General features: G+C 34.3%; 1 protein-coding gene and 1 pseudogene across 1 annotated transcript; both read left to right on the top strand.

Annotated features, from left to right (window-relative positions):
* Nucleotides 1-2,711: 2,711 nt before the first annotated feature.
* Nucleotides 2,712-8,302, top strand: LOC120080453 (transcription factor MYB82-like). Its single transcript, XM_039035107.2, has 3 exons — nucleotides 2,712-2,850; nucleotides 5,732-5,861; nucleotides 7,856-8,302. Exons 1-3 carry the CDS (start codon nucleotides 2,751-2,753, stop codon nucleotides 8,286-8,288), a joined length of 663 nt encoding a protein of 220 aa, XP_038891035.1. The 5' UTR covers nucleotides 2,712-2,750; the 3' UTR covers nucleotides 8,289-8,302.
* A 12,768-nt stretch (nucleotides 8,303-21,070) lies between these two features.
* On the top strand, nucleotides 21,071-21,837 carry LOC120079189 (heavy metal-associated isoprenylated plant protein 3 pseudogene; annotated as a pseudogene).
* Nucleotides 21,838-22,146: the final 309 nt, after the last annotated feature.

Below are 22,146 nucleotides of genomic sequence, written 5' to 3'. Positions count from 1 at the left end.
GCTTCTAAGGATCTTTTAAATCACCCTTTGATCATCGATTGTTTCTCCATTTGATCTCAATTGATTAACAATTAAGAGAACACGGTTGAAAAAATCTTCAATAGTTTCAGCATCTTTCATTCGAATGGTATCAAATTCAGGTCGAAGTGTTTGCAATCGGACCAATTTTACCTTTTCTTCTCCTTTGTAAGAATTCTGCAATGCATCCCATGCTACTTTAGTAGTAGAGACTCCTAATATTCTTTCAAAAATATTTTCATCCACAGCTTGGTAGATGAAAAATAATGCCTTCTTATCTTTTTTCTGGTATCTCTCAACTCATTGAGTTGTTGTGGTGAAAGACCATCCTCACTTTCTGGCTCCGAATATCCTCTGTCAACAATATCCCAAAGATCTTGAGATCCATAAAGAACTTTCATTTGTTGGCTCCACCGTCTATAGTTTTTTCCTTCAAAGCGAGGAAGTTGAGGTTGCAACATGTTAGATGACATCTTTCAATCCTTTTGCTCTGATACCACTTTGTTGAAAGCGTTGATGAGCCCACTCTAAATTCACTCTAAATCTCAAAAACTTTTAAGAGAAGAAACTTGTTCTCTTACGAAACTCAAGAACGCACAAGAGAAGAATATTGTTCTCTTAAATCTCAGTTTCTTTTCAAACTTCAATTTGCTTCTATTGATTTTGATTCTTTTCTCTTGCATACAAATGAGGGAAATGAACTCTTTACATAGTACTCAAGAGACACTTCCTAAAAGACACAAAATAAATGAAGTACATGCATACATACCATTCATGTACTTGAACAATTACATGTATCTAGATATGCATGTATCTTGAAATTAGAAGTATATCGAGGAATGTGTTATCCATAATGTATCTAGCTTATTAATTTCTAACACACCAGGATTTCAAAATCACCTCCGATGGCGAACTTCGACAACCAACTCAAATACCACCTTCATGCGACCAACTTCAGGGTCTGACAACCACCTCCAACTACAAACTCCAGTGAAAGCATCTTCGATAATTAACTTTGACAACTACCTCTGACTATTAAAAGATTGATGACGGTTAAAATATGTTGTAGGGTTGTTGATTATATAAAAAATATTATTTTGTCTACATTAAGTACAATATTTATACGTAAAAGTTTGTATAAAATGTTTTTATTTAATTGAATTCACATATCAAATGGGTGTTAAGAATATTTAGATGAAAAGTAAGTATGTAGTTTAAAAGTATGTAACATATAAAAACAAATAAAATGAGAAAAACAATTATGGAATATTTTCAAGCAAGAATTAGTGAAAAATAAAAATTTGTTCTTTGACGATCCTTCAAATTCAAGAGGAATTGAAAATGAAATTGTTGAAGAAATGTGATGAGATTCCATTGGCTGCTAAGATGATGAGAGAGATTTAATTAAAAAAAAAATCATTACATAGTAAAAGTAAGAGCAACAACATGAAGAAGAAGAAAAAGAAGAAGATGGTAATGAAATTCATAGAGAAAAATTAGGAATAAAAAGTTTTGATTTCTCTTTAGTTTCTTATTTTATTTTCCCATATTTCTACAAGAAATGAAACGGCTTAATTGTTGTTCATTGCCCAAAAAAGAAAGAAAGAAAGAAATTTTTTAACAATTAAAACAAAAAAATTGCAATCTATATTTTATTCTAACAAAGATGGGTAATAAAAAATTACAAAACAAAAAATAATAAAAGCATATCATTTAGAGTTAAAAAAACTGCATATATCCTAGACATATGAACTTAACTTTGTATCTCAAATACAGACATGTGAATTCAGGCAAAATAACTCTACACTCCCAACACACCACCCATATATTAACAACAGACATATAAACTCCAGACATCCTATCTCAACTCAGTTCCCAAATAGCCGCTTAATTTATCTTAAATTTGGTCTTTGGCCCATTTGGGCCTTAGGTCATTATTTGCAACCAGCACATATATATATAGATATGTGTTTAATCAATATTGGGTGCTGCAAATTAAAATGACGCAGACGCCAAATTGAGAGGTTTTACGGCAGCTTCAATTTTGCAGTGTTACTTCCATCGGAGTGCAGTCCTATTTTCGTCTTCGATTTTGGATTCTCTGATTGTTTATTCCAAATTTTCGAGTTGTAGTACTGAAATAATCAAATAATTCATGTTAGACTATTTAGGAGAGATTTGTAGCCTAAGTTTAATGACCTTTTGCAACCTTCATCATAATACAGAAAATTAGACATAGTCCCGAGTTGAGATGATAATATCGTTTTCTTTTTCCCTTCTCTTAATTATTTATTATTGTATGATTGTTAAAGATATTATTTAGTGTCTCCATTTGTCTATATCTAACATAAATTCCCAACACAAAAGGGTTTTAGAAAGAAAGAAAATAAAAATTACACAAAAGTAGGAGGCAGTAATACAATTATTCACAATAATTAATATGGAAAAAAAAAGCTTAAAAGTGTTGTATTTGTTTGTTTGCTTACTTGAAAATGACTTAGCACAAACCCATACTCATGCTGCCTCATCAAAAACATGCATAGGGCTGGAGTGTCTTAGAAACATGGACCATCTTCCATTCTAATTTTTTCCACAATAATAACTCACTTTCTTCCCTTGAGGACAATTAGCCTTTTTATATATACTTGCAGCCTTCAACACAGAAAAGAAAATTAATTAAATAAATAAAACAAAGGGAGAGCTAAAGAAGAGAAGGAAAAGAAAAGGGTCCAATGGGAGGCATTGCTTGGACTGAAGAAGAAGATTACTTACTCAAGAAATGCATTGAACAACATGGAGAAGGGAAATGGCATCGTGTTCCTCAATTGGCTGGTTTGTTTTTACTTTCTAATTTTCATAAATATGCTTTTATTTAGAGTTATGTCTTTAAAGTTTAATGACGGTTTCATCATTTCCAAAGTTCCGTGTTTGGTTCGACTTATAAACTTGTTTATGGTTTATGTTCATATCGTTTGAATTTAAACTTTTCTTTTTGAATATAGTAAAAGGTAGGACGATTCGATTACTAATACATTCATATATCGATTGAGTTATGCTCACTCGGACATCTTGATTTACTAATTAGTGTTTAGTTAATTCTCATGGGCTTATGAAAAGAAAGATTGAAAAGATGGACTACTTTTTTCTATTTTTCTTTTCCCTTTTTTATTAGGGTTTTTTATCCTCTTTGACATTAGATATTTATGTTCAACTACTATTTTCAATAGCTAAATGGATTTGCAAAATTATGTATAACATACACTACTTTTGTTTTGAATGTATGATACAAAATTAAACCAACATACTGGGGTGGCTACATTTGTTGCTACCCATTTATAAATTTTTCCAAACACAAGTAGAAAATATCAAGTTAACATAAAAATTAAATTTTATAGCCATTTTATAAAAGTAGCATAAAAGCTTGATATACTTGAAAAATACATCAATTTTATCATGTCAGTGAATAAAAATATTAAATTTCATATTCTATCATGTATTTGAAATGCTATATATATACTATAGAGATATATACATAGTTATGTATAACAAATTAAGGCCAAATTTAGCAAACCACTTTAGGTTAAAATGTCTATTGGTATTTCATTTTCGCGCTACATAGTTAGGTCGAAACAATAACTAAGGCCATTATTTGACAACTAATTAAGATAGATGAGCACAATTCGACATATTTGCAATTCGAATAATTGATAGCGTGAGTTAGATACACTTTTTAATCCAACCTAGCCCGACTCGTGAACAATCTACTTCAAAGGCTATGCAAAAATATGGGATTTGAGCTAGAGTTAGCTTAAATGTCATTTAATTTAGAAACAAAGGTAGATACAGAGATGGTCCTCCAAAAACAAAGATGCAATGATTCACGTGTGTCACATAGCTGTTAGCTTTGAATGCTCCATGTGGTGTGTGTATAATTTTGCATTGTCTATTTTAGGCATTTCTTCAAACACTTGGTGTACTTGGGTTTTGCATTTTGGTCACATTTTGTGAGCTATTTTAAGCTATGTTTAATTAGACCATATGTTCTGAACATATGTGGCAAATGATATTACCAAAGGGGAAAACGATGTCGTTTCTTAAATATTGTTGGTGGCACTGTTTTTTGAACCACACCATCAACCATTATTACTGTTTATCCTTTAAAGCAAAGAGTTAGGTACAGAGGAAAGTTAAGAAAAGGAATTGGGTTAGCCATAAGTTTTGATAGATTTTTTTTTAACTCTTAAAAATGATTAATCAATTACACTTTTTTTTTTAACTTTCAATTTTGATTCTATTTGTAGTTGTTCGTATCGTTATATTTAACTGTTTGCGTGACATGTTGATTAAAATAAGACCCGATGACTTCATAAGCATGTTGTATAAGGTTACTACATTAGTTAGGTATAAATTATGATAAGGATAAGTTTGGAAATTCAATGAGATAGATATATAGATTTAATACATTCTAGTTTAGATATTTCTTTAGTCTCTGTACTTTCGATTTTAGTTTATTTAAGTTCATCTATTTTCACAAACTTTTAACTTTTGCTCATTTTAGATTATGTTCTTTAATAGTTGGCCAACCCTAAAGGTTATCTATCAAGTAATTGGCCGATCGTAGATTAATTGACCTTCAGGATCACTACCCTAATTAATACCTTTAGGGTCGACTTCCTTGGCCCATTCCAAGCTTAAACATTCAAACAAACACCCCTTTGAGTTGACTCTCCAATTTCTGATCTCTAGGAGTATGGCCTCCATGACCAATCTTAAGGGTCAACCTATGATGGACTCTCATGATCAGAGGTGAAATTACCATGGGCCTAGAAGGCTCGAGTTTCTTAAATTCAATGTGTTTTTATATTAATGTATAACAAAGTTATTTTAATTATTAAAATGGTTATCTGGCACAGTGACAAATATGCTCCAACCCACCCTCAATAACCTTATGGCCAAATTTTTCCTCACGAAATTCTTTTATATTATTTTCTTTTTTTGTTCTAATATTATAATGACCGTAACATCACGTTTTTTTTTTTTTAAAAAAAGCATACCATTTAATGATGCAGTAGATTAAAATATATTGTACGAAAAAAATTTTTAGAACTAAATTACAAGTTTAGTATTTAGACTTTAAAATTTGTATTGATTGGGTCTATCAACTTTAAAAAGAACTTGACTTTGACTTTGTGTGCATTAAATTTTAACCTTTCAATATTTTGTCCAATAAATTTTCTACATTAATTTTAAATTTTATGTTAATAGAGTAATATGTTATTAGCTATTCTATGTTTTTTTAAAAAATTCATTGATCGAGTAAATACAAAATTGAAAGATAACTTTATTAGACATAAATTCAATTTTATATCTAATAAATCAATTAACTTTTTGTAAAAAAATTAATCGTATATGTCAAGAATATATCTAACATAAAAATTAAAACTTTAGATGTCTATTAAATATAATTGAAGTTCAATAATGATCGTTAGAACACAAATAAAATTTTATTAACTAAATTTGTAACTTAATTTTTTTACTCATTTTAATATTTTTGCAAAGCTTTAAACTAAGTCCTTTGAACAAAAAATCTCGATTCGTCATAGCTCATATCTTGGAGGCCTAATCATCTAAGAATTGATCTTGTTTCTAAATTTACGATATAATTTTAGTTAACATGAAGAATTGAGTGTGATTTTTGGTGATTATGATAAAGGTTTAAACAGATGTAGAAAGAGTTGTAGATTAAGATGGTTGAATTATCTTCGTCCAAATATCAAAAGAGGAAGCTTTACACCACAAGAAGTTGACCTCATTCTCAACCTTCACAATATCTTGGGCAACAGGCAAGGCTATTGTTCTATATTTGATCTTTATTCTTTGTTTTGAACCTTATTATTGTTCTTTCAATTATGGTCTCTGTTTTTTTTTAGTCCCGAGTTCTATAGAGAATAGGAGTGTTTGATCTCTGAGCATTTTCAAAACATACTTCTTTTAGTTTTTAATTTTTTAGAATATGTGCTACAGTCCTTGAATTTTCAAAATATATCTTTTTAGTCTTCAAATTTTTAATAATAAGTGTATAAGATCCCTGAACTATTTTTTATTTAACTTTATATAATAATATAAAATTTTGGAAAATTTTGGATTACTAAAATATGTTTAAACAATAATTTTAGAGAAAAGAGGTAATCTTAAAAAAAATAATTTTTAATTTAAAATAGTAATAAAAATTAATGTTGACACTTTGTAAACCTATTTTTAAAATCTAGAGACTAGGAAAGTATATTTTAAAAATTTAGGGACCAAATGAACCTATTCTAAAAAATTGGGGACTAAAAAAGTATGTTTTGAAAATTTAGGGACCAAACACACATATTTTACAAAACTCGAGACCAAAAATATAATTTTTCAAAAAGATTGAATTAAATCTAGGTCTTTTGGTTGTCTTTAAAAAGCTTAAATATATGAAAAGAAATATTAATTTTTTTTTTTTAAAAAAAAAGGACAGAGACTTCTAAAATATGTAAAGATAGTTTTCCGGAAATTATGAATTCTTGGGAAAATTTCGACCGGAATTATGATTTCTGGAAAAAAAAATGTTTCGCCTCTTCATTTGTAAATTTTTTTCTAATAATTCTTTCCTTCATTATTTTATTTCTAAAATCTCTTTTAGTTTTTCTTTATTAAGTCAAATCATTCTTCTTGAAATAATTTTTTTCAAAAAGAAAATCTTATCAATTTTTTCTTTTTAATTTTTTATTGAAAAGGTTGGCGAAAAAAATTGAAGAAAAGTTGATGAAACTTGAAGAATATTAGGGTATAAATGTCTGGCATCATCTTCATCAACAAACGAATCTCGTAAACAAGTCCTTTTATGGACCCATTTTCAAAAATTAAAATTAAAGTGGTCCATTTTTATCAATTTTCCTACTTGTTCTTAACACGTGACATTTCCATTTTATTCATCTGTTTCAATTTAATAGTTGATTTATCAAATTATACTAAATAATGAAAATTATTTTGTAGAAAGAATTAATAATTTTTCTAAGTATAGACATTTCTAGAATTGTAAAGATAGCGACAAGATTTATTAATTATAAATTAAAGTTTTCTTCTAATTATAAAGAAGATTAAGAAGATATTATAAGATATAATATATTAATTCAAACTTTTTCTTTTTCTTTTTCTTTTTTCTTTCTCTCTCTTTTTTTTTTTCTTCTAAAAAAACACAAATCTTTGAAAGCAATTGACGAGTGACCTCTTTATATAGTTGTAAATATGTGTATATATACATATATGAAAATTTCGATAGATAAAAAAAAGTCAAACTATTTATAAAAATATTAAAAAAATTTGATAAACTTCTATCAGTGATAGATTTCTATTAGTTTCTATCACTATAAACACTAATAGACGTCTATAGCCTCTATCATCTCCTATAAAAAAAGATTAAAATTTTACTATTTTGTGTAAATAATTTTTCTTATTTTTATTTGAAAGCATTCTAAAATTGGAAAAAAAAAAAAATGAAAGATGGAAGTGATACATCATGTGGGGGTGAGCATCAAATGAGAGATAAAACTCCTTAAGTTTCTACGCTAAATTTGCAACTCATCTTCTTCTTACCATAACACTTTTCCACACCACACCAATTCATTTCCTCATAGGTAAAATTGACATATAGTTTAAAATGAGAGGGTAAAATTAGACATTTTATATGAATTGGGAGGTAGTTTGTGCTATATTTACAAATTCTTTTGTATTTGTGTTATATATGTTATTACTTCTTTTCTAATTGCTATATTTCACAACTATCCCTTTATTTTTGGTGTGTTAGATGGTCAATCATTGCTGGAAGATTACCGGGAAGAACAGCAAATGACATAAAGAACTATTGGAATTGTCATCTGAGCAAAAGGCTGAATGGTCAAGGAGTTGAGAAGTCCAATTCCACAAAGGAAGCAACCATTTTTGGCAAACCACCAAAGTGGAAGCCACTTCAAGAAGAGAGCAGCAAATCAAAAGGAAAAGAATATGTTGATGATCAAAATGGAGAAATTAGCCAAGGAATATTGGTACAAAATAATGACAATCAAAATTTACCAATTGTAGTTGAACAAAATAGTAGCATGAGTTTGGGAGATATGCAAATGGACTTCCGATTTGATCAACAAGTGGTCAAAGCAATGGAGGATGAAGATGGCTACAACAAGAGGGAGCTTTGGGATGATTGGATCTCAGAAATGGATCTTTGGATTGATTCTTTATGAGAGTGAAGGAGGAAATTAATTATATTTTAGCTATTAGCTCTCTTGCATGCAACAAATGAATGTAGCATTTTAATACTAAAGTTTGCCTTTATATTATCATATGGTAGCATCAAATAAAACTTGTTTATGGTTATTTTTAAGTTGAAATATTATTTCTCTTCCATAACATTTCCATAACTCTTACTACATTTTCTCTATTGTTACATTTTAATGTTTAGTAGTATCCATATTTGAGTTTCATTTTAGTATTAGTTTAAGCCTTTTTAGTACAATTGTAAAATAACTATTAAATAATTTGGATGAAATTTTTATCATGTAAAATAATATTTTAAATTACTTCTAATACTTTTCTTATTTTATTTATTTTAATTAATTTATTAATGAGAATGTGTTTTTATCTTCTGGTAATCAAATTTTAATCGATTTAATTACTTGATCAAGAATTGGGCTTGATTTCTTAAAATTGAAAAAATATTTAAAACTATTTAAATTGTGGTTACGAATTAAAAATGAATAAATAAATATTGAGTTGGAAGAATTACACATTTTTGGTCCCAAAGGTTTGAAGAAGTTTGTTTCAAATTTATTCTTAGGTTTTAAAATTGAACAATCTATATGATAGCTTGTAGAAATACAAGTAGCCTTTTATTTAGAATTATGAGGGCTAATAAGAAGAATATGTGTCAATAGCACCAAGAAGTCATATGGAAAAGTGAGCTTACGTTGACCAGCACTGAAAATCTTCACTAACCCTATATCATACGTTATTATGCATCAAAGTATCTATTGTTGCAACTATTGCAGGAAATGATCGCATGCGTTGGTCCCAGACCACTATTAGGCTAACCACATGCGTTGATCGTCGTGAAGACTAGTTCATTGCATGGAATGCTACGTCCACAAAGTGATAATCGTGATGGAAGATTGATCGCCAAGTGGGTAGAATACGTTGACACTTCAGGAGAAATAAGCTTAAACGCATACCTTGGGAATATCAACAAGATAAGGTGATGCCGACTCTCCCCATATCACAACAAGAGTAGTAGTGAATCAGAACGCAATCATCAATGTTGTCGACGTTTGAGCTCTATAAATAGAGCCTTGGATCTTCACTCAAACCATCTGAGTTTCTGCCCTAAGGCAGATTCTTGTGATCCTAGATGAGAGTATGGGCAATACACTCTTTAAGAATTCTTCACCTCCACAGCCCCTTTCCGAGTGACGACCGGAGTTTCGCTGGAGATAGAGCTCGAGAGAGACTTCTTCACCATCCATCCATGGCACCATCAGCAGCCTTGATGCATTTTGGATGAAAAGAAAAAGATTGCTTACATCTAGCTTTCCACCTCTCATTTTATCTCTATATTGTATTACATTTTGGCTTAAGACATTAATATATTTTGTAATCAATGCATCTCTTAGTTCCTTCAGCACCATCTTCATCATCTTCTTCTTCTTTATCATCGTCTACATTCATCACTTAGTTAAGTATCAAAGACAGCCGCATAATCAGTCATGCGACCTAGAGATATGGCGCATGTAACTAACCACCGAAAGGTGTGCGTTGCACGAGTATAGTGAGTTAATCTTCTTTACATGGTGTGAGGCTGTCGCCACGCTTGTCTATGAGCTGATTAGCTACAACTAACTGCCTGAGAGGGTAAGTAGTGGAACACACTAAAGCAAGGTAAGCTTTGTTCCTAGAGATAGGAATGATCTTATGCTCAACGCAACCATGCATTATAGAGATATTAGCATGTGGCTGGCCACCAAGAGGTGTGTGATGCATTAGTGTGGCAAGCTGGGATTACTCGAGCGACCAAACATAATGAAGCCACCTTATTATGCGTTAACAGTTGTTGCAAAGTTTCTTTGCTCAATCTGTTTAGTTAGGAGTAGGAGTAGCGTATAATCCTTTAGCTTCTGTCTTTTTACTTTTATTCCTCACCTCAAACACATTACTTCACAAATATTATTTAGTCACAAGTTCCTGTGTTCGACCTCGGATCATCCCGGGAAACTTGCATTCTTGTTATACTTGGCAAGAAAGTAAGAAAACTTGTGATAGGAACGCATGGTGATTGCATATGCGCTTAATGCATATTGCATATTTTTCAGTTCGATGCATGACCATCGACGCATGGAGATTAACATATAACATAAGATGAGTACATTTTTCCTCTTCTCTTTTCCAATCAACACTATACCCAACATTATATTAATGCTCTAGTTTTTTCGCTACCTTTACATAACCATTTACTAACTAATAGAGGACCTAATGTGGATCATTAAATGTGTGTGAAAAAGTGATAGGATGACTCACCACTAGATATACGGATGTTAAATGGGAAGCACTGACAACCATTATAACAATAAAAATACTAGCAACAATTAAACAAGTACAGGCACAGAGAAGTTTGGTAACCCAGTTCGGCGATAAACCACCTACATTGGGGAGTAGTGTGCCTAAGAAAGATAATCCACTAATATTAAATAATTAAGCAGTTTACAACGTAGTACTTATCTATAATACATGACTACTACAGTGACTCATATATAGTTCAACTCACTGATCTTGTAACTCCCCCTAAATGTGAGACTCCCTCTCTCAACTGTACTTAGGCTCCCCCTAAGTTTGATAATATTAGTATTAACCACATCGGCTTCTGACGATGAGTGAGACTTCTCTCATGATGATATCTTTCATCAAGTCAATGAACTCCTTTCACTAATGAATCTTAGGATTCCCCTAAGATGGAGAACTACTTCTCTAAATTTGAATCTTAGATTGAAAATCCTTTCTCCAGTAGCAATGGCTTAAGCTCTCCCTAAGACAAAAATCTACTTCAAAGTGTTTCACTTCAACGAATGAAAAACTTGTACAAGGAAATAGTGAGCAACAAGCAAGAACACAACGATGCACAATATGGTCGCATAATAAAACAAGTCTTGCTTCATAAACAAAAGAAGCGACCCTAAGAGAGGGCCATAAATATCCTTATAAAAACATGGCTAAATAAGGAAAGAATGTCTAGAAAATATTTTCCTTTTTAACAAAATAAGATCCACCATAAAAAGGAAAATATCCATCAGAATACTTCTGCTGAGATTTTCCAATTTAGGAAATAAAAATATTCCCAAATAAATTCCATGTTAGAAAAGACAAATATTCTGCAGGATGACGACTTGCCTGGGCGAGACTCGAGTTATATGGATATTACTTGAGTCCTCATTGTCAAAGCTACTTCATAAACCCCAATTAGAATCTTCCTCAGGAGACTTTTCAGAATCATGTTCGGATGTCTCATGGGTAGCATCAATATCAGATCCAACAATAGCTCCATCGTGATCCTCAACATACGAGCTGTACTAGCATCAACATCATTAGATATCTTCTTGTAGCTTAGTAAGAGAAGGATGAACATTGAAGTCTTCATCAGAAGCATAGGCACGACTAGGAAAATATTCAGGATTCCGTTCACTCGAACTAGTGTCAGGATTAGCCAAAATAACGTTTTCCAATTTCTCAACAATCTTAATAGTTAGAAGACCAACAACCTTTATAGTTATGGTATTTGTTTCAAGAGAAAAATTAACAAATTCCTCACCAGGTTGCACGATTTTAGGGGAACCATCGAGCTCAACATTCTCAGCAGTAATTTAGAAGGACTAATTACAGGCAATGTGGATAAAAACGAAATCGTTTCAGAAATAACTTTGTCAACAAAATCATTTAAAAGGTTCTCACCAGACATAACCAAACTCTCCTCTTCCAACTCAGAAGTAATAGGAATAACAACATTCTCTTCAATATGCACACAAGAATCAGGTAAAACAAATTTAACATTGCCAGCACCAGAAGCAGCATTATAATCAGTCACATTACTACCAACAAGAACCCTAACATCATCAGATGATACACCAACATTTCTAGGGTTTCTAGGTAAAACTCATGCATGTGACTCGAAGAATCACTAGAAGAGGATTTATTATTTTTTGGGACTAGAGTGAAGAAGTATTCACCTTCTCTTTTCCTTTCATTTCAACAAGCTAGCTCGCTCTGGAACACTTTCTTCTTGCTAAAGAGGGAGAAACTCCAATTTCTTTCTTTGCAATTGTGAAACCACGCACACGGACGCCATATTTGTTCGTTGTAGATGGAAAAACATCCTCATTGACATGCAACTTTCACTTGACCTTTTCTTTGTATCTCACGATCTTACTATCAGATGTGTGTGTTCTTTGTCTGGTGCTAATCATTTAAGGAAAAAGCACAAAAATCACAGATAAAGAACTTCTTCGGAGTGGTTGAGAAAGAGGAACAATCATGAACGAAAACCAACCACACTTCAAATAAAAGTAATTCAAATTCAAAAGAAAATTTGAAATTAAACACCAATTAAACTTCCCCATGCCTTCACTAATTGTAATTAACATGGTTTTAGCATTAATTTACCACTTGGGCTCCCAAGAAAAATGGACCAAGTAAATTATCAAACCAGCCTAGAAGACCAATTTCTATGCCTTTAGAACAGAAAGACCCAAGGCTACTCTCAAGGCCTCAAAACGAACTGCATCTAAAGCCTTGGTAAATATGTCAACAATTTTTATTTTCATGCTAGTGTGCTACAACACCAATTGTTTGTTAGGTCTCGGATGAAGTGATGACGAATGTCAATGTGCTTAGTTCAACTATGTTGGACAAGATTTTTAGAAATATTTATATCACTCACGTTGTCATAATAAGAGTCATGACATCTTGTGGGACATCATACTTCGTGACATTTGCTTCATCCAAATCAACCGAGTACAGCTACTCCCTACTACAATATATTCAGCTTCTTCCGTCAACAAGGATACACAATTTTTCTTCTTGCTAAACCAAGAAATCAGGTTATTCTCAAGAAAGAAATAGTCCCCAGACGTACTTTTTCTGTCCTCGAAGCTCCCCACCCAATCAACATTGTAGTAGGCAACTAGAGAGCTACTTGTATCAAACGTGTATAATAAACCATACTTGCTTGTGCCATTTACGTATTTGATTATCTTTTTTGTGCTAAGAAAATGGTTTTTTTTAGGACAAGATTGATATTTAGCACACACACCAACAACAAAAGCAATGTCAATTCCGCTGACAATTAAATAGAGCAAGCTCCCAATGATACTCTTGTATAGGCTCCCATCAACTTAACATTTTCACATGAGTTAGAGGTGGAGTTCTTCTTACACTGGTATTTTCAAGACCAAAATTTTTCACTAAATTCTTGACATATTTGCTTTGAGAGAATAAGATTCCCTCATTCAATTGCTTTATTTGAAATCCTAGAAAACAGGATGGGTTTTCTACCATGCTCATCTCGAATTCTTCCTTCATTTTTTTCATAAAGAGCTCGACCACTCCTGTGACATCCCTCCTAGTACAATATCGTCATCATAAATTTGGACAATCATAAAATTCTCATGAGATTTTTTTACAAAGAGAGTTTTATCAACTCTTCCTCGACTATACTCGTTGTTGACAAAAAATGAAAAGTAAATGTTTCATCAAAATACACACCTTCTATTTAAGTGTAATCCTGAGCCACTAATTTGGCTTTATTTCTAGTGACATTGTCGTTCTAATCAGTCTTATTCTGGAATATCCACTTTGTGCCAATTACATTCATAGATTCTGACTAGGGGTAAGAGTCTAACATCGTTTCTCACAAATTACCCAAGCTCTTTTTTCATGGCATTGATTCAACATTCATCTTTAAGAGCTTCTTTTGTTGAATTTTATGTCTTAAAACTCGTAGTTTGTAAATTAATAAACATATTCTGTTTTGTTTTTCGATAAAGTTGTTATTGAAATTGTAATCTTGAATCCAATAAACTAAGGTCCTAAGGCTATTTAATGTAATTTAAATTTTATGTAGTGACATAAATGTGGATCAAGTTCAAATATATAGCCAAAATGGTCTATAGTATATGAATAAGGTTGGGCGCCTTATTCTGGGGACACTATGGATGCGGCCCACTTTGTAGTTAGTATAAACGATGTGATCCTGAATCGTTCATATAGAGATATGTGAGTAGGGGCATCCTATATAAAGAGTTTACATAAGACTAAACCATGAAATAGTCACTTTTTACGTTCTAAATGTCGTTTTATGTATAAAACTGACTATTTCGTTAACTGATGACCTAGGTAATTTAATCTTAATCCTGAGCTAACTATGAACTTCTATTCACTCGGAATTATCCTTAGATTTGCATAGGTGAGGGCAGCTCAATATCGTTGGCCCAATAAGCCTCCCATTTCAGGGGTAAGATCGGGTAGATAGTTGGGAACATAGGGTGCAAGATAGAATTCACTCCTACCCGTTATAGGGATAGTAGATAGGTTGTTCCCTTTAGTACTGAATCTAGGTCTTAAACAAGGGGCCCTACCCTCTTCTTTGCTCTAGAAAGATTCGGTTTATAGATTGGACCTTAAACCAATTGTTCATTAGAGGATCAGTGGAACTTAAGCGATTGTCTAAGTGATCGTGTAGGAAAAGCTAAGCGATCGTCTATACGATCATTTGGTAAATATTAGGTGCTAAACGATCGCTTAGAAAAAAAGTAAACGATCATTTAGTAAATAGCATGCGCGGGTGTAAGCGTTAACGATCGCTCAGCACTCACGTATAGGTAAGCGATCATTCAACACTATCGTATAGGCACTGATTTTACTAAGCGATGACACACTTCAACATTATGTTCACGCATCCAATGTTTAACACACCGTGAGCTATTTAGGCATCTCAAAGCGATTCTTCAACTTACTCATCCATTATGAAAACAAAAGAGACACCGATCTATTATCCCTTAATGGTCTAATTAATAGACAATGAATATAATCACATTATATTCATAACCTATTGATTATATCATATATTAACCATAGCATTTTTCCTTCACTAGATATAAATCATACTTATATCCAATTTTCTCCAAATTAATGTATCTCATACATAAAGTTAATTATATCATATAAAATTAACTAGTTCAATTATATCATATATAATCGAACTCCCTCTTGTCAATTTGAACATTTCAAACTGACCCAAAAACTGATTCTCAACTTGTATCCAAGCTACCAAGGGGACTTCATGGACCTATGGCTCGAAGCTCCAACGCTACATGAATAACTTAATAAACTCTTTAGCCACGATATCCACCATCTATTAATTGCTAGACATTTCACTAAAGACTGACAGTCGAACTCTTCTTACCATAGATATAGTTATATGTCTATTGGATATAACCAATCATCAATACGATGACCCTTCACAAATGCTCATAAGTACAGCTGGACCAATTTACCATTTTTCCCCTGTAATTACATCTTACTCCTTAAGTACCACTGATCCCTCTAATGAACAATACAACATATTCCTACTATGTGTGAACACCTCTCGGGCCATGAGAAGGTGTGTGGCGCCACATCGTTCAAGTCCCGGGATCAGCCCTTAAGAGAGCAATCTATCTACTTACCTCTACTTTGGGTAAGGAGTGAACTCCATCTTATGAAGCTGAGTTCTCAGCTCCCAAATCAGATGAATCCTCAAAGTGGTAGGTTTGAGTCGGCGCTCTGGCTACTCGCACCCATGCAAATCAAAGGACCGCCCTCAATGGCAGAATTTGACAACTCACTCAGGATTGAAGTCATGTTACCTATGGTCATCCTAGTGAAGTGAAGTTCTTATCATGAACGGAGTTATATGATGAGACGTTAACACTTCATGGTCAGGTCTTATACAAACTCTTTGTATAGGATGCCCCCGCTCGCATGTCCCCTACACGAATGATCAGGATCAGACCATCTGTGAAAAGTCACAACACTTGTAACTATTCCACAGAGCGGGCCGCGTCCGTAGCATTACCAGGATAAGGTTTCCCTCCTATATCCATATATTACAAACCATTTTTGTTGTCACTTAAGACATGATCCACTTGTATGTCACTACATACATGCTTAAGTTACATAAAGACAACCAGGGATATTAAGTTTATTGGTTTGTGATAAAATAAAAACATCGAAATGTGCAAAGTCAAGAAGTGAAGTAAATATCATATATATTATACATCACAAGCGTTCGTAAAAAATTGTTTACAAACTACAGGACACGAGACTTTAAGGCATAAACCCCAACAATCTCCCACTTGTCCTAAAGCGAATGGGGATTCAAAAACAAGTACAAAACAATAAACTCGGGCATAAAAACCCAGTACAATAAAATCTCCCACTTGCCCTAGTCCAGCTGCGGGCGATCCTGTAGACCCATGATCTGAAGGTGACCCTCAAAGGCTGTAGTCGTGAGAGCCTTCATAAACGGATCAGCAACGTTTTGCTCCGAGGCACTCTTCGTGATGATCACGTCTCCTTAATGCACTATCTCGTGGATCAGATGATACTTCCGTTCTATGTGTTTGTCGTGCCTGTGACTTCTGGGCTCCTTGGAGTTTGCCACAACATCACTATTGTCACAATAGAAGGTGATGGGCCTAGACATATCTGGAACAACTTCCAGCTTTGTTAAGAACTTCCTGATCCAGACGGCCTCTTTAGCAGCTTCACAAGCCGCTACGTACTCGGCCTCCATCGTGGAGTCGACGATGCACCCCTACTTGTGCGCCACCACATTACAACTCCTTTGTTAAGAGTAAAAACTGATCCTGAAGTGGACTTATGAGATTACTTATCAATTTGAAAGTCAGAATCCATGTATCCAGTAAGGATCAAATCTCTAGACCCATATACGAGCATGTAGTCCCTCGTTCTCCGAAGATACTTGAGGATGTTCTTAACTGCGGTCTAGTGACCCTAACCTGGGTTAGACTGATACCTACTGACTATTCCCACAGCATAGCAGATGTCTAGCCTAGTACAGAGCATCACATACATCAAACTGCCAACGACAGATGTATATGGGACCTGTCTCAACTCCTTAACCTCTTGAGGCGTCTTAGGACACATGTCCTTAGACAAAGTGACTCCATGCCTGAATGGTAGTAGGCCCCTTTTGGAGTCCTGCATCGAGTACTTGAGCAAGATTTTGTCAATATATGATGCCTAAGACAGTGTTAGCACTTTGTCCTTACGATCCCGAAAGATCTGTATACCCAAAATAAACTGAGGTCTCCTAAATCTTTCATTTGGAATTGAGTCACTAGCCAGTTCTTAATTGTTTTCAGTAGACCTACATCATTCCAATGAGTAGTATATCGTCTACATACAACACTAAGAAAGCTATTGAACTGTTGACTATCTTCTTTTAAACACAAGGTTCATCAGTGTTTTGGTCAAAGCCATACGACTTGATCGCAGCATCAAATCGAATATTCTGAGATCGAGATGCTTGCTTCAGCCCATAAATGGACCAATTCAGTTTGAAAACTTTTTGCTCTTGACCTTGGGCAATGAATCCTTCGGGTTGCAACATGTAAATGGTCTCCTCAAGATAGCCATTCAGAAAAGCTATCTTGACGTCCATTTGCAAAAGCTCATAACTATAATAAGCACAATGGACAGGAGGATGTGGATCTACTTTAACATGGCAATAGGTGAAAAAGTCTCCTCGTTGACTCCCTCCACTTGGGTATAGCTCTTTGCCATAAGTCGAGCCTTGAAGGTTTGCACCTTTCCATCGGCACCCCGTTTCACAACTTTACAGCGTGGACTGTGCTTCCTTATATGATCCTCCTCCAAGAAAGTAGCGTTCGTGGAAACAAACACTTTATTTTCGGATGGATCATAAAAGTAACCCCCTCGTGTACCTTTCGGGTTGCCTACAAAGAGGCACAACCTCGACCGTGATTCCAACTTCTTGGGATTTGCCTTAAGCACATGTGTTGGGCAACCCCATATGCGAAAGTGACGTAAACTAGCTTTACGCCTGTTCCACAACTTCAGAGGTGTTCTCGCAACACTCTTAGAAGGAACACAGTTGAGAATATATACTGTAGTCTCCACTACGAAAACCCAAAATGAGTCTGGTAAGGAAGCTTAACTCATCATCGAACGAACCATGTCCAACAAGGTTCTATTTCTCCTTTCCATTACACTATTCTGCTGAGTTATACCCGACGCTGAGATTTGGGAAACGATTCCATGTTCTATAAATAGTCCTGGAACTCAAAATCCAAAAACTCTCCACCTCGATCTGATCGAAGTGTTTTAATCCATCTATCCAAAGAATTCTCAACTTCTGCCTTAAATAATTTGAACTTTTCAAAAGATTTAGACTTTTGTTGCATCAGATAAACATACCCATATCTCGAGTAATAATCAGTAAAATTGATAAAGTACTCATAGCCTCCTTGAGCTCGCACATTCATACGACCGCAAAGGTCAGAATGTACTAATTCAAGACGCTCTTTAGCTCGATAACCTTTTCCAGTAAAAGGTCTTTTAGTCATTTTACCCTCAAGGCAGATTCGTACACTGTTAAAGAATTTTCTTCTAACTCGCTTAGAAGGCCATTCTTCACCAATCTCTCAATCCTATTGAGATTGATGTGCCCTAATCGAAGGTGTCAAAGTTGTGCATTTTCTTTTGGAGAAACTCGTTGGCATTTAGATTGAGTTACGAAAAATTTAAACATCTCTATGTTATGGAGGGAACTTAAGGTTAATGGTCTTAGCACATACAAGTTATTTTCTAGTATAGCTGTGCAAATTTCAACACCATCCTTATGAATAAACACTTTATTTAATTTAAAAGAAAAAGTGTAATTCCATTGTAACAGACACTTTACAAAAATAAGGTCCCTTTTTAGTTCAGAAACTACAAAGACATCTTTTAATACAAGAAACCTATTTTGTAAAGTTAACTAGATGCTTCCCACTGCCACAGCTAAGACGACGTGCCCGGTGCCTACTCACAACGTCATCTCACCAGCTTCCAGCTGTCGCCAGGATCTAATCCCTTGAAAAGAAGAACAAACATGATTAGTGGCGCCTGAATCAATTATCCAAGCGGAATAATCATTCTCCACTAAACAAGTTTCTAACATAAGCAAATCACATTTACATTTGTCTGCTTTGGCCTTAGCCTTGATTGCCTTCTTTTCCTTCATATAGCGAGGACAATTCCTCTTCCAATGTCCATCCTGGTTGTAGTGGAAACATTTTCCTTTTTCAACCAGCGGTAGACACTTCTTTTGGGCGACAAGTGGCGGGTTAGCGGGTGCATTCCTTTTCCCCTTACCACCCTTCTTCTTCTTCCCCTTTCCATAGTTAGAAGTTGAAAGTGCAGACTTTGTTCCTGAGGTCGAACCTCGATGGAACCTTTTCGAAGACGAGACAAAATTTGCCTCACCTCCCTTTTTATCCTTACTTTTCAGCAAGGATTGGTAAGTTTACAACTCATTGAGGAGCGTAGTAAGGGAATAGTCCATTTGTTAATAATCGTATTACTAACAAAGTGGAGGAAGCTCTCCGGCAATGAATGCAGGATAAAGTGGACCATCATATTCAGCACATGTTCACGTACAGAGGTGCCTTCCTCCATTTTGGAGCTGAAGATGTGTTTCAAAGCCTCGTGCTTGAGCTGTCCAGATAGTTGTCCGAACATTCCCCGCAGGGACTCCATGATCTCACGTGCTGAGACCATGGGCTCAGGTTCTTGGCCAATACATCACTAAGACTGGCCAAGATATAGGCTCGGGCCTTCTCGTTTTCCCGTGTCCAACGCTCGTACGCCGCCTGAACATTTCAAGTAGCATCCTGAGGTGGAATAGGAGGACAGTCCTCCGTTAGGACAAACATTAGATCCTCGATGATGAGTATCGTCGTGAGCATATGTTTCTAACTCGAATAGTTTTGGCCATTCAGTTTTTCGGCACTAAGTAAATTGATAGTGGCTATAGCCATTTAAAACCATTGCTGAAAAATGAATAAACTTTTGTAAGACTTTACAAAACCACATTTTTAACCAATTAGTTTTAGCAAAATAGTTTCCAAGTACCCTAAGTGATAAGACTTCTATTTTGCAATGATGCCCCAGCGAGGCAGGACAAACGTCTTCGGTGGGGTGATTAAATGTCCATTCACTGGGATGAGACATTCTCAAACATTAGGTAAAACCAAATTTTGAAACTAAACCTAACAACCAACATTTTTTCGATCTAGAACTATTAACCCTTAATAATTTCGTGTAAGTGTAACCCCTCGTTTTCAACCCCAGAGTCCCGCCTTAATGCACCCACCGTAAGGAAAAAGCAGATTAGGACAAGAGACTAAGTAACCTTATCCTCCTACAGGAGATCAAATAAAGAAACGTGAAAACAACCATCTTATGACTAGAAGAAATTTGGGCTTTAATGTCGGTTGGAAAAAGTGAAATCGGATGTATAATGTTGATTTAAAAAAAAATGGATCTTTAATGTCAGTTTTAAACCGACATTGAAGATGGGCTTTAATGTCAGTTTAAAACCGACATTAAAGGTGTAATGTTTTTTTTTTTCTTATTTTATTAAATATAATATCCCTAAATCGCGCGTTCCTTCTCTTCTTTATGCCCAAACCTTTTTCTGTCGCACCGTCACTAAACCTTACCTCGCCCAATCCCTAAACCTTTCCCTCGCCATCTGCCGATCGTTATCAGCTTTCTTCCTCGCCATCTGTCGATCATTCTTCAGCTTTCTTCGCTCGCCGTCCGTCGATTGTTCTTCAATTATTAGAGTGATTTACCCGTTATCGGAGTTTCGTTGTTTCTATTTTCTTCAATTATTAGAGTGATTTACCCGTTATCGTCAATGCAAGAATCTGACACCATTAATATGGCTCTATTTTTTGTTTGTTCTTTAAGTGTACAGTCTGTGAAAGTTGAGATTGATGGCAACAAATTGACAGTAACGAGGAAGAAAATAGAAACAACGAAACTCCATGGGAAACTTTCAAATAAGACGAAGAAGAAAGTGGATTTGATTTCACCAAAGCCCAAGAAGGAAAAGGACTCGAAGCCCAAAGATAAGATCGATGATGACCAGATTTCTTCGAATAACAATAAATCCGACAAGAAAACAGATGAGAATAAGAAGAAATCTAAAGAAGTAATTTGAAAAATCAACAAACCCCCAAATGAAAAATCGGTCCCCTCTATGATTCTATTTGATTTTGTGTGTTGTTCTCTCTTTTTTCAACCGCCAGTGACGAGGACGGTGTTGAAGGTTTCATTACACTGCCAAGGCTGTATAGAGAAGATTTAGAGAGTAACAACGAAATTCAAAGGTAAGAGATATAAATCAACAATTATTATCACTAAACAAGAACATGATTTCTGATTTAATTTGATTCTATTTGATTTCAAATAGGCGTTCAAGAGATGTCAGTGGACAGACAAAAGGATTTGGTGACAGTGAAAGGCACAATGGATGTTATGGCCTTAAGTGGTAGCTTAACTGAGAGACTAAAACAAGCCGTTAAAATTATCCCAATGAAGAAGGAGAAAGATAAAAATAAAAACGAAGGCGGCAGTGGCGACAACAAGAAAAATGTTGATAAATTATTCAACATTATTTAGGACTCTCATAGTAGCTTACAACATAGTTTTGCTTCTATTGGACAAGGATTAAGCAAATTCGGACACCAACTAGCAAGGATTTGGGTTCTTTTGGATTCAGAATAGTTTCAAAACTCTTCGAATACTTTTTAGCAAGAATATGAGACTATTTTGTTTAGACTTGATTCAAAGTGCCCGAATTGAGATTTAAAATTGCTTTGGGAGTCTTTCAAATAGTTTAGAAGTTCTTTTATACGCATTGTGCAAGTGGAATTCATCTTCTAGAGTCTATTTGTTATGTGCTAGCCTGTTTCGGGCTTCTATTGTAAT

The sequence above is a fragment of the Benincasa hispida genome, chromosome 6 (genome assembly GCF_027475165.1).
Source record: "Benincasa hispida cultivar pf3 chromosome 6, pf3_genome.v1.1, whole genome shotgun sequence".
Taxonomy (NCBI): domain Eukaryota; kingdom Viridiplantae; phylum Streptophyta; class Magnoliopsida; order Cucurbitales; family Cucurbitaceae; genus Benincasa; species Benincasa hispida.
Note: the sequence above shows the minus strand (reverse complement) of the source record. Positions and strands in the feature narration are given on the sequence as shown.